At 42.7% G+C, this 12,675-nt stretch overlaps 1 protein-coding gene across 1 annotated transcript in view; it reads left to right on the top strand.

Annotated features, from left to right (window-relative positions):
• The first annotated feature begins 5,189 nt into the window (after positions 1-5,189).
• The window catches only part of UBE2D1 (ubiquitin conjugating enzyme E2 D1), a 20,809-nt gene continuing 13,323 nt past the window's right edge, over positions 5,190-12,675 (top strand). The window contains exon 1 of the mRNA XM_018558756.1: positions 5,190-5,424. Coding sequence (XP_018414258.1) covers positions 5,401-5,424 — 24 coding nt within the window. The 5' untranslated portion in view covers positions 5,190-5,400. The remainder of the gene's footprint in view (positions 5,425-12,675) is intronic.

Genomic DNA, 12,675 nt, shown 5'->3' with positions numbered 1-12,675 from the left:
TCCGCTATTGAAGCGTGTGTCCACCCTCCCACATGTGAGTTCAACATCATATACTCCTTGTCCCATTTTCACCTGAATTATTGTGCTAGGTTGTGGCACTTTGGTCTCCTTTTTTTCTTTCTTTCTTTCAATGCCTTCATTAGCTTTTCTCTATAGAAGGATAAAGCCATCTAAGGGTCTCTTCACACTACTGCACTACGGTTACACATGTAGGTGCAATATGTAAATGCCCTTCAACACTTGCATTGTGGTCCGACCCGTGGCATCAGCATGCACTAGCTGAAAATTGTGCATAACGTGTTCCAGGGGTGTTGACTGGAGTGCAATCTACCACATCAAAGGTTTATCAGACATTGCCCACGTACGTAAGCAAATTGTCATTAGAAGCACATTCAATGAAAAAAGCCTATGAAAGCTTAGTGACTAATCCATGCAGACATTATAGTGGTATAGTCCAAACATCCATACTGGAAATACATTTTCAGAGACCTGTATTGATGGCATTATCTTCTTGTGTTGGCCTTCAAATGTTGGAATTTAAATTCTACTTCCAAAATAGTGTGAGGCATTACATCCCCTGCCTGATTTTTTTTTAAAGTGTGTATGGTACTGTACTGTCAAGTCAACTATTGATATGGTATCAGTATAAATAGAGCAAAATGTATGGGGTCACCAAGACTCGTACCAGCTCACCCCTACATCATAGAATATATCACAGTAGTAAATTAAATGGGGCTTTCAGAGATGGCAAAAACTACAATGTGATATTCACAATAATTAAAAGATATATTTTTATTAAGACATGTTAAAAATAACATATTAATTGCAACCAAATAAGACCATGAATATGCTAGACTCAATATTGCATTCCTCATAGACCTACTACATATTCAGTTCAATAGAAAGGTCCCATGATCTCATTTTGTGGATATACACGCAGGTGTATTTGGACACACGTTTTTGATATGATAAAGACTGTTATCGTGTGTGGTCTCACGAATGATCACTGTATATTAACACAGGATTGTGGCTATCACTTTATTTTGTATTTGTGGTTATCCCTTTTTTTTGTAATTGTTATCATGATCACAAGAATGTGCACACTGTAAATTAAATGTATGTGGGGGGGATCAATTTTTGGTTACACATTGTTTAATTACTAGTTTTCAACCTCATCAATACCACGCTGCAAAAACTAAAAGAGAAAACGCCATCATTATCAAAAGGCAAATGGAGAGAGTTGGGCCTATGTAGACTAATGTCTAAAGTACACATTAGTGCAGCGACTAAATGCAGCATATGTCAGAGTTATAATAATGTATAATAATAGACTGTGGTGGGCACATTGACTTATAAGCTCCTTTTGTTCAGAGACCAGTGTGAAAGGATCAGTGTTAGGGTTGCCACCTGTCCAGGAATCACCCGGACAGTCCGGGTTTTGAATGCTGTCCGGGTTTAATGACAGCAGAAACCCGAACACAAGATGTCAGGCAGACAGGGGCAACCAAAATTACAATAGGGGCTACTGTCCCCCCACTAAAAATAGTCTCAACTGTGATATTTACATATGAATAAGCTACGACTCATTCTCCCAAACAAATTTCAGCGTGTCGCTAGAGTGTGTTCGGGTTTCGCTTGAAGAAAAGGTGGCAACCCTAATCAGTGTACAGCACTGTGGAATATGTCAGTGCTATTTAAATTTATAATGATAGAGTGATGGCTGTGGGGACATTAGAATTGAAACTGCTCTGGCGTAGACTCATGTCAATGGCTTACTGTTCTCTCTACAGCACTGTGGTATATGTCAGAGCCACATAAATATATAATAGTGTGTAACTGGTGGGCACATTAGAGTGTAAGCTCCTTTGGTTCAGAGACCAGTGTGTAAGGATCAGTGTACATCACTGTGGTATGTAAGAGCCATAAATATGTAATACAAATATATAATTGTGTGTGATTGGTGTGCACATTAGAATGTAAGCTCATTTGGTTCAGAGACCAGTGTGTAAGGATCAGTGTACAGCACTGTGGTATGTCAGAGCCATACAAAATGTAATACAAATATATCATTGTGTGTGATTGGTGGGCACAGAGTGTAAGCTCCTTTGGTTCAGAGACCAGTGTGTAAGGATCAGTGTACACCACTGTGGTATGTCAGAGCCATACAAAATGTAATACAGACATATCATTGTGTGTGATTGGTGGGCACATTAGAGTGTAAGCTCCTTTGGTTCAGAGTCCAGTGTGAAAGGATCAGTGTACAGCAATGTAGTATATGTCATAGAAATATAATATACAACACCAATTCCAAAAAAGTTGGGACGCTGTGTAAAATCTACATAAAAAACAGAATGCCATGATTTGCCAATCTCCTAAAGCCATATTTCATTCACAATAGAAAATAGAAAACATATCCAATGTTTAAACTGAGAAAATGGGCCATTTTAGGAAACAAAAATAAGGTCATTTTGAAATTGAATAACACATCTCAAAAAAGTAGGGACAGGGTCAAGTTTACCACAGTGTAGCATCCCTTCTTCTTTTAACAACACTGTAAATGTCTGAAAGCTGAGGAGACCAGTTGCTGGAGTTTTGGGAGAGGAATGTTGTCCCATTCTTGCCTGATATAGGATTCTAACTGTTCAACAGTCCTGGGTCTTCTTTGTCATATTGTTCGTTTCAAGGGGTTGCAAATATTTTTAATTGGTGAAAGGTCTAGACTGCAGGCAGGCTAGTTAGGCACCTAGACTCTTCTACTACGAAGCCATGCTGTTGTCATAGATGCAGTATACGGTTTAGCATTGTCGTGCTGAAATATCCAAGGCCTTCCCTGAAAGATGTCATCTGGATGGGAGCATATGCTGCTCTAAAACCTGGATGTATCTTTCGGCAATGATGGTGCCTTTCCAGATGCGCAAGCTGCCCATTCCATACACACTAATGCACCCCCATACCATTGCAGGCTTTTGAACTGAGCATTGATAACAAGCCGGAAGGTTCCTCTCCTCTTTAGTCTGGGGGACGCGGTGCCCATGGTTGTGAAATAGAATCTTCAATTTCAGTTAGTCTGACCACAGAACAGTTTTTTACTTTGCGACAGACCATTTAAAATGAGCTTTAGCCCAGAGAAGATGGCAGCATTTCTAGATCATGTTCAGATATGGCACGATAGAGCGTTAACTCGCACTTTTGGATGGCATGGTGAACTGTGTTCACAGATAGTGATGGGCTCGGGCGTGTTCGCAGCTCCACGTGACGAGCTCGCCAGGAAGCTGACAGCGCCAATCACAGGCACGGGGACATTTCCCGATCTCTGCAGCTGCGGACCGGGATAATGTCTCAGTACCTGTGATTGGCGCTGCCAGCTTCCTGACGGGCTCGGCACGTGGTGCTGCGAACATGCCCGAGCCCATCACTATTCACAGACAGTGATTTTTGGAAGTATTCCCAAGCCCATGCAGTGATGTCCATCACAGAATAATGCCTGTGTTTAATGCAGTGCTGTCTTGGGGCCTGAAGATCGCGGGCATTCAATTTTGCATTTCGGCCTTGTCCCTTGCGCACACAGCGATTTCTCCAGATTCTCTGACTCTTTTGAAGATATTATGTACTGTGGATGATGATATGTTTAAAGTCTTTGCAATTTTACATTGAGGGACATTATTCTGAAATTGTTTAACAATTTGTAGACGCAGATTTTCACAGATTGGTGAAGCTCTGCCCATCTTTAATTCTGAGACACTGACTCTTTAAGATGCTCTTTTTATAGCCAATCATGTTACTGGCTTGTTGCCAATGAAACTAATTAGTTGCAAAATGTTCTCCCAGCTCTTCCTTGTTAAGGTGCCCACACACCTTGCGATAATCGCGGGAAATCCCGCGATCGTACGATCATCATAAGGTGTGTGCAAGCCGTGCGACCTCTACTACTATAAGGTCGCACGACTTTTATCTTAGGAACATGTTCGAAAACCCGCCGAGCATCGTGCGATGTTCGGCGTGTGTGTAGCATGTTCGTAGGATAAAAGCCGGACGGGCCAGTGTGCGCAAGCGCACACTACCCGTTCGGCATTGCGGTCATCGGAAGCCCGCCCCTCAGGGGGCGTGGCTTGCGATCATCGCAAGTACAATCTGCCTGTCCAAGATAGGCAGATCGTACGTTTTTTAAATTACCTTACAACCATCGCAAGACAAAAGTCTTGCGATGGTTGTAAGGTGCGTGCCCAGCATTAGTAACACTTACTTTGACAGCTTTTTGTTGTCCTGTCCCAACTTTTTTTAGGCAATTTCAAAATTACTTAATTTTTTCTTAAAATGGTGCATTTTCTCAGTTTAAACATTGGATATGTTTTCTATTTTCTATTGTGAATAAAATATGGGTTTATGAGATTTGCAAATTATTGCATTCTGTATAAACAGCGTCCCAACTTTTTTGGACTTGGGTTTGTAAATGTATAATAGTGTGTGACTGGTAGGCACATTAGAGTGTAAACTCCTTTGGTTCAGAGACCAGTGTGAAAGGATCAGTCTGCAGCAGTGTGGTATAGGTCAGAGGCATAGAAATATAATATAAATGTTTAATAGTGAGTTCGTTGCGGCACTGTTGTGGGCACATTAGCGTGTAAGCTCCTTTGGTTCAGAGACCAGTGTGAAAGGATCAGTGTACAGCACTGTGGTATAGGTCAGAGGCATAGAAATGTATAAAAATAATAATGTGTGACTGCTGTGGGAACATTAGAGTGGCAGCTTCTTTGTTGCATAATGATATGAATGGCCGTGTTCTCTGTACAGTACTGTAGTATATGTTATAGCCATAGAAATATAAATGTATTATGTGTGACTTTGACGGGGACATTAGAATGTAAGCTCCTGTGGTGTGAATTGGGGAATATTCTCTGCACAGCTCTGCGCAATATGTCAGCACAACATTTGTAGAAATGTAAAAGAGATAACAGCTAATGTATTGTAAATCTTCTCTGCCGGTTTATTTTAATATCTCCCAGTTGCTGCAACAAAGCCCTTAAGAGAGCTGACAGGCCACAAAATCAGAAAATGTCCTCTTAGTCGACTGTTTAAATAAAGTTGTAAAAAAAAAAATCCACCGGAACACCGTTGCTAGCTTTGCGCAGCTCCGTCACGACGTCATTCATGAAAGCCGAAAGAAAAGCGAGAGATCTAGGCACTCCCCGCCTCGCTACTCTCAGCTCCGCCCCCAGTGAGTCAGGCCACGGGCCGGCTGTAAGCGCAAGTGACTCGTTTCCTCTTCATAACACAGGAGCCGCAGTGACAGGCCTGAGCTGTTACCCTGCGTTCCCGGAGCGACCCCGCCGTACCTGAGACCTTCTGAGCCAACACTTCCCTCGTTCCCTACCCGCCGTTCTGCTGCTTCCCTTCCCTCCCATGGCGCTGAAAAGAATACAGAAAGTAAGTATGCCATGGGTCAGTCCTGGGAAACAATGGAGGCCGCCTGAATCGGTGCCCTGTCATCCACATACATTGCTCTGGAACAGCGCCCTCTGCAGGCCAGCACATATGAGCCCCCCTATGATGGGGGTCTTGCTGTACAGCCAGCAGGTCACCTCCATATTCCACACAATGGAAAGTTTCAGTTCCCAGTGTGGAGGGGGCTGTGCCTTGAGTGACCCTCACTTTATTTCTCATACCCCACTTCTTTTATTGGTTACCAGTTCCATACACAGCCCCTGAGTTTCAAGATGTCCCCCTTGTAATGCCCTTAGAAATGACCATAAGTCCTTTTAAGACCTCCCTTTCTGATCTCCTCATCTTTCTGTGCTCACAGCTTCTTAAAGTGTATCTAAACCTAAGGATTTCTAAAACCGGTGCTTACCATCCATTTCCTCTAGCAGTGTCGTGTTCCTCCTTTTCTTCACATAGACTTGTTTTTTAAAACTCTGATGCTGCCAGTTCCTTGACTTCCTGTCCCAGGGTGACAACACTTAAGTGCTTCGCTAGATAGTGTTGTCGCTATGCACTCCCTGTACACGCCAAGCAGATACACCGTGCCTCACCACTTGCAGCTTAAGGGAGACAAAAGGGAGCACAAGGCATCATGGGTTGTCTACACTATCGAGGATGAGATGTGTGCCCGCTAAAGTGGCTGAACGCAGCGAGGTGTATGTGCATTGACTTTACCAACCCAAAAAAATTGTGTGTGTGGTTTTAAGAGGCATATTCCAAAAATTAATAAACGCACTCATACTGGCTAGAGGACAGTATCAATGGGCTCTAAGTGTAGTGATGTCACCTTGCTTGAGCTCAATTGAGAACTACGCATCTCTCTGCCATGGTGGTGGGCAGGGCCACGCACAGTGGCGACACATTCAACAGTACACAGAAGCCTGCGGGAAGAAAAAGCTTGCGATTCAGGTATGTTGGGGGGCTGGTTGAGTGGGGGGTGCAGGGTGGCACCATGATTTATCCTAAATTGGGGGTGACTTAGGCCCCTTTCACACTGTCCGATTATGAGGGGATTCCATGCGCAGATCCTCTCCTGATAGGAACGGTACGGATCGGATGTCACCGCCGTGACATCCGTATCGGTCCAATTTTCTGCTCCGTCTTGCGTTAGCGGAAAATACTGAAATGACCGCACCCTGTATTGGTCTATAGGAAATCGGATTACCCCTAACCTGGCACGATCCGCTCCATCGAAACTGTTCTATTTGTCTTTCTTGACCTGACTGGAACCGGGGGCAACTGGATGTAATTGTCTGTTTAGATGCCGCTGCCCATTGCCCGATATTGGGCATTCGATCGGGTCCGCTTGAAAAACTGACAGACTGACCTGATTGGACCGCCTGTCTGAAAGGGGCCTTAGATTATAGGTTGGGGTTATTCATCTTTTAGGTAAACATTTATTACAACGAATATCCACTCTGAAATTGCTGAGAAGTACTCCCTTTTTTTAAAATTGTTGTTATTGGTTATTGATTGGAGACCATCCTGGGTGAGTACGCCATCTGAACCGCAGATTGTCCCTAGAATTTGTTGTAAAATGCTGACAGCGGTGATGTTGTTGAACAGTGAGAGATCCAGCTATTTATACACATCCAAAAGTTTGTCAACACCCGTATACCTTGTTATGCTAAATAGCTGTATAATAGCCGGCTTGTTTTAAGGTCATGATCCATTAATCAATCAATTTTATTCCTTAGTTGTGTTTGTAATTTATTTGGGTCAACACCTAGCAACTATTAACAACTTTCTGTACATGTTGTAGCTTATAGAAGGAAATTCTGTAATAGTTCTAACTAGTGGTTTTTCCTTATGAGTGACTATAGAGGAATGATGTATCACTGGCCTTGTTTGGCAAGTACAGTAACCCATGGCTAGCAAGTCAGAACTATTTATTGATCTGACTATAGCAGTGTTGAGTGTTAATGTACAGGATGTGTAATCTTTAGTGTCCACATTGCCAGTTTGGGTAAGAAGTAAGGCGTTTGTAGTAGTCTTTTATGCAAGGGGAAAACAATGAAACCCCAGGGAGTATTCCATGGAAGGGTTCCCTTTGATAACCGTTGTGGACAGTTTGTAGCTTTTTGGTTGGTCTGGGACATGCATTTCCTGCATATATTGTTGCTCAGTACCATTTGATCCGCTTTCATTTAGTATTTGTTCTGAAGTTAATGTATTAAATATGGTAGGGGTTCTGGTATGTAGTGCTGCATTGCTTGTCATGTCAGTTACCCACCCTTGCTTGTGTTATTGTAGGCCTCGGCTCTCACAGCTTCCTCATGCTTTTATTGCTGACTTGTGCTATCACTCGAAACTCATCCTGCCAGGAACCAGTCACATTATTCTCTAGTGGTTCATGAGATACTTTCATACTTGTGAAATGTTCAGCAGACAAGTAACCCCTTATTAGCCAGAAGAATGCACTGAGCTTCCTTTAATTATGTGCTGAAGTTATGCTGCTGTTCCTTCTTAATACTGAAAGGAGATCTGCTACTGAGCAGGTAGGGTCAAAAGTATACAACATGTAGGAAAGTAAAGTGAAGGCATTGCCCCTAGAAAAGCTTTTACATTTCTGGTGTTGGGAGTTAAAGGATGTGTGAAACCTCGGCATGTTTTCTGTCATGGGGCCTAGTAGGAGTTGATGAACCAGAAGTAGGAGTGGGTTGAGGTATTTCCTTTACCTTGAAAGGAGTCTGTAGCTTACAATGACGTGACTAATTGTATGACTCCTTGATTGCTATTCCTCCTAACCTCAAAAGCTGTGATAAAGCTCTGCTCCGGGTAGATCTACAACCCAGAAAATGTATGGTGTAGTTATCCAAAGGTTACTGTAAGAGAAGATTACAGTGGGTGAAATTCTGTTTGTTTTCCCCTTAGTTTCAGGATTAAATAGTTTCAGTGGCCAAAATATTAGATTATTTCAGGTAGGTATTGGTAAATAATGGGGTTTCAGCTGAAGTCAAAATCCTGCTTTTGGAAGGAAAATAAAAGGATAATGTTGTCCAAAATGGTGCTCAAATTCCATACTGGGGCAGCGGATCCCGGGATTCAAGGTGAGGGGTCAGGGGCGGACGCAAACGAGCACATATAGGCGATCGGCGGGCTATGGACCCGCTGATCGCCTATATGTGAAACACCCGGTACCGGGTGTTCGCATTGGACGGGTCTTTTCTGCCCGCGGGGGGGCGCGCACGAGCAGAAAAAAAATGCCGTCTGGCGACGGCCACCCGCCAATGCAGCAGTGCCATCCGTCTGTTTTTCTACTACGGGCGGACGGCAAGAGGTTAATATAGGGGAAACGTTTTTTTTTTAAATTTCGGTAATTTTTCCTTTTAATATAGTAAAAAAATAAAAACCCCAGTGGTGATTTAAATACCACCAAAAGAAAGCTCTATCTGTCCCCAAAAAAGGGTATAAAATTCATTTCAGTACAGCGCTGCATGACGGAATAAATGTCAGTCAAAGTACCGCAGCGCTGAATACTGAAAAATGGCCTGGATGGGAAGGGGGTTTAACACCGCGGATGTCAACTGGTTAAGGAGCTTTGGCTACCTGGCTCCTCTAATTTGTCCACCCCTGGTCTACCTCACCCTTACTCAATATTTTCCCCTTCACTCTCTACCACTCTACCGGCATGCACTTCTGCATTTACTGCCACTGTATCAATGCATTTTCACAGCTGCATCTGACACTGACGCACAGGAAGTTAGGAGCGGACAAGATTCAAAGAGCTAGAACGACACTTTAAATGTTATATTTAAGTTGCCAAAATTACACCAATAAGTAAGGTTCATTCTTAGGGATCACATACCTTTTACCACACGGGCTGCTAGAAAGGTAAGTATAGAGCATCTTCTCTATCTATATCTATGCATTCTTTTAGTGTTGACCTTGTAGTGACAGGATCAGTGCATATCTGGGCAAAAAAAAAAAAAAACATTCAGTACATCTGTGTAAGGCTACAAGATTATTTTTTAGCAATCGGGAAGCTGGGATGCGAGTAATGACGCGCCATCCGGCTTCCTGATTGGTTAGTAAGCCAGGCTGCTTTGCTAGACTTGAAGGCGGGAGGTGGGTCATAACCCACTGCCTGGCTTCCTGATGGGAAAGGAAGCCGGCTCCATGCTCCCTCGGCACTCTCCCTCTGACCAGAAGTTCCGGTATTGGAGCATTTGGGCAAGTACGAGTACTTGCCCAAATACTCGGTATCGGCACCGATACTTGTATCGGTGCATCCCTATCGATTAATCAATTAGTTGGTTTCAACCCTTCATCTGTGCAATACATGTGCATTTCCTCGTTTTAGCCCTTTAAAAAATGCTGTAAGTACAAAAAAAGCCTATTGATCCTGACCAAAATTCTGTGTACACTTATTTCCTGTTTGAACTGGCAACACTGCCTCTGCTGCAGTCCAAGCAATGGGATTTATCAGCCCTGCCTGAGTCTTCCTCCTACTTTTCTTTTTTTGTATAGTTTTATTCACTACTGCATTTATTTTGCCTAAAGTCCTTATCTGAGCAGCTCGGCTTACGCCACTCCCACTTTCTAGAGTTCCTGCTAAATGTTTACATTACAGATTGGAAGACTGTTAGGCAGGAGTAGGGAGCAACTCGGGTCATCCAGCTGTTGTGGAACTACAATTGTATGATTTTGTAGTTAGTAACATTAAACCCTCAGATTCTTTAACCCCTTCATGACTGAGGCCTTTTTTTCATTTTTTTTGTACCCATGTTATATTCCACATTTTAGGCCTGAAAATTACTTAAAACCCCCCAACATTATATATTTTCTGAATGCCAAGACCCTATAGAATAAAATGGTGGTAGTTGCAAATTTTTATGTTGCACAATATTAGCGCAACTCCTTATTAAACCCCAATATTTAGTGAAAAATTTAATTAAATGCCCCAAAACACAACAAAATACCCATTTTTTTAATGAAATATAAAAGATGAGGTTACAACGAGTAAAACGATACCCAACATGCCCATGATTTTAAAAATTTTTTTTTATGTCATTACAGTATTGGTTTATGTTAAAAAAATCTGAGGGTTTAATGTCACTTTAAAGCACAGCTGGAATGCCGGAGTTGCCCACCCCTTCTGTTTGTTTACCCCTGTTAGCAGTGACCTGAGTGCGTTTAGCTGGCTTAGAGAGGCACTTCAGTGCTTCTGTTGTGAAATTTGAATATTAATTTCACCACATCACCTGCAGCTACAGAAGTCAGTGAGGGCTTTTTTTTAAAGTGGGAGTAAGCAAACTTTGAAGAAAAAATGAAGCGGGCCCCCTGGAGCTTCTAGCTGTAATGTGCTAGTAAGCATAGTATATTAGCACATTATGGCAGTCTTGCCTACCAAAGAGATCCCCTCCAGTGCTGTGATGTCTGGACTCTCTTCCCCCACTTCATCTTCGTCCTGGTCTTTTTTTCCAGATTCTTAGTCCTCAGCCGCTTGATTGGCTGAGCACTGATGACGCAGCGCTTGCACGTGGGAGTGAATTCATCTCAATACAATTACAATCAATACAAATTAGTAAACTAAACCCGAGATCGTAGTCCATCACAGGAGTGAGCTTGGAGCGGTGGCTACTTTACAACACAAAGGGACCATGGGGAACAAATGTAGCCACCCTCCAGAAGGAAGGACAGTGTCAGCACCAATTCCGAGATGATTTGAGTGATACACAAATAAGATATATTTTTGTTCATAGTTAAGGTACTTGAATGCATTTTTAAGATTTACCTTCCGTGTTTAGTGTCGCTTTAAGGAACTAGTAACAGACTTTGACGTCAAGATGTTTAAGGGCCAGTTCACACCATATGCAGTTGTGATGCAGTTCGTTTATTTTGACTGCTGCAGTCAAAATACATCACAATGCTTTCCTATGGGCTTACTTGTGCGTAATTCACACCATTGCAGTCCGTTTAGATGCAGTCAGAAAAAGTACTGCTTGTCCTATTTTACCTGCATCTAACTGCCCGAAATGCATAAAAACGCAACAAACGCATTAAAAAACCCACAGAATTGATTGTGGCATCATGCAGGTGGAAAGAACGCATCACAAACGCATCAAAACAGATTGCAATGCAACTGTGCAGACGCACGCAGTTGTGATGCAGTTTCTGGTGTAAATTTAACTTTGAAGACTGTAGGGCGCCAGCTAAGCTTTTTCAGGCACGTTGTTTGCCTCGATCCTGTTCTCTATTTTTATTTTTACATCCAGTTCCACATTTACTGTGAACTGTTTGACCCGACCAGAAGATTTGTAATTCAGTTCAGTCATTCAGAATCACTCACCCATGTCAGACAGTGTAGCCAGGTCCCTGACACCTTTTTTTTTTTTTTGCCTCACTTGTGACTGGTTATTGTAGGAGCAGCAAAATACTTCAGAGGTCATTGCAGTACTCACTCAAATCTATTCAATTAGCATTGCTGGTCAGAGGGTGCATTGTGGAGAGCTGTGCAGAGTTAACAGTCTGAGAGAGAAAGGGCGGGGGGGGAGGGTGCACTGTGCTTCACATTGCAACATTTGTTTTAAGAAGTGAATGTGGCCTTGGATACACCCACCTAATAAGACTGCATATTAGGTATGCAAGCTCTTTTTGGAAGTCGGAGGGTTTGCAAAAGTAATATTTTACTATGCAGGAATCTAAAATCTCACTGGTTGTTATAGAATACTGGACTTTGTACATAATCATTATCCTCTGCATTCCATTACAGGATAGGCTCAGCGAAGATAGCCATATGCGTCCCGAGTTCCTGCTGAATTGGCCAAAATTCAGTTGCGGGTGGCTCTGTTGGCACCACCCTAGTCAACAAGCTTTGATTGGAAAATCGAAGGAGCTCTGTGGAAAATTGTTGGCGAACAGTGACTGCATCTAAATCAAACAGTCACTGTTCCAGTATTCAAAGAGCTGTGAGTGCCAGCTGTCTGAATTCAATAGCCATCAGGTGGAGATGCTGTTTGGGGTAGATGGAGAAATCTATGCATGGTTAAGTCGTCAATAACTTGATAAAATGATGTCCTTTTATATAAATGTAAGAAACTGCATTGGTTGGAGCCTCTTTTGAAACATTCATATGAAGATGCAAATTTTCCAGCAGTGATTCCCCCGAGTCTAAGGTGGGAGGAAGCTTTCAACACACATGGATCTAATGCTGTGAAAATCAAAGCCGTCTGGTGCAGGCATGTGTTTTTACAA

This window comes from Nanorana parkeri, unplaced genomic scaffold (genome assembly GCF_000935625.1).
Source record: "Nanorana parkeri isolate BGI_ZX_2015 unplaced genomic scaffold, ASM93562v1 scaffold356, whole genome shotgun sequence".
In the NCBI taxonomy this organism is placed as follows: domain Eukaryota; kingdom Metazoa; phylum Chordata; class Amphibia; order Anura; family Dicroglossidae; genus Nanorana; species Nanorana parkeri.
The sequence above is the reverse complement of the archived record's forward strand: the minus strand, read 5'-3'. Positions and strand labels throughout refer to the sequence as shown.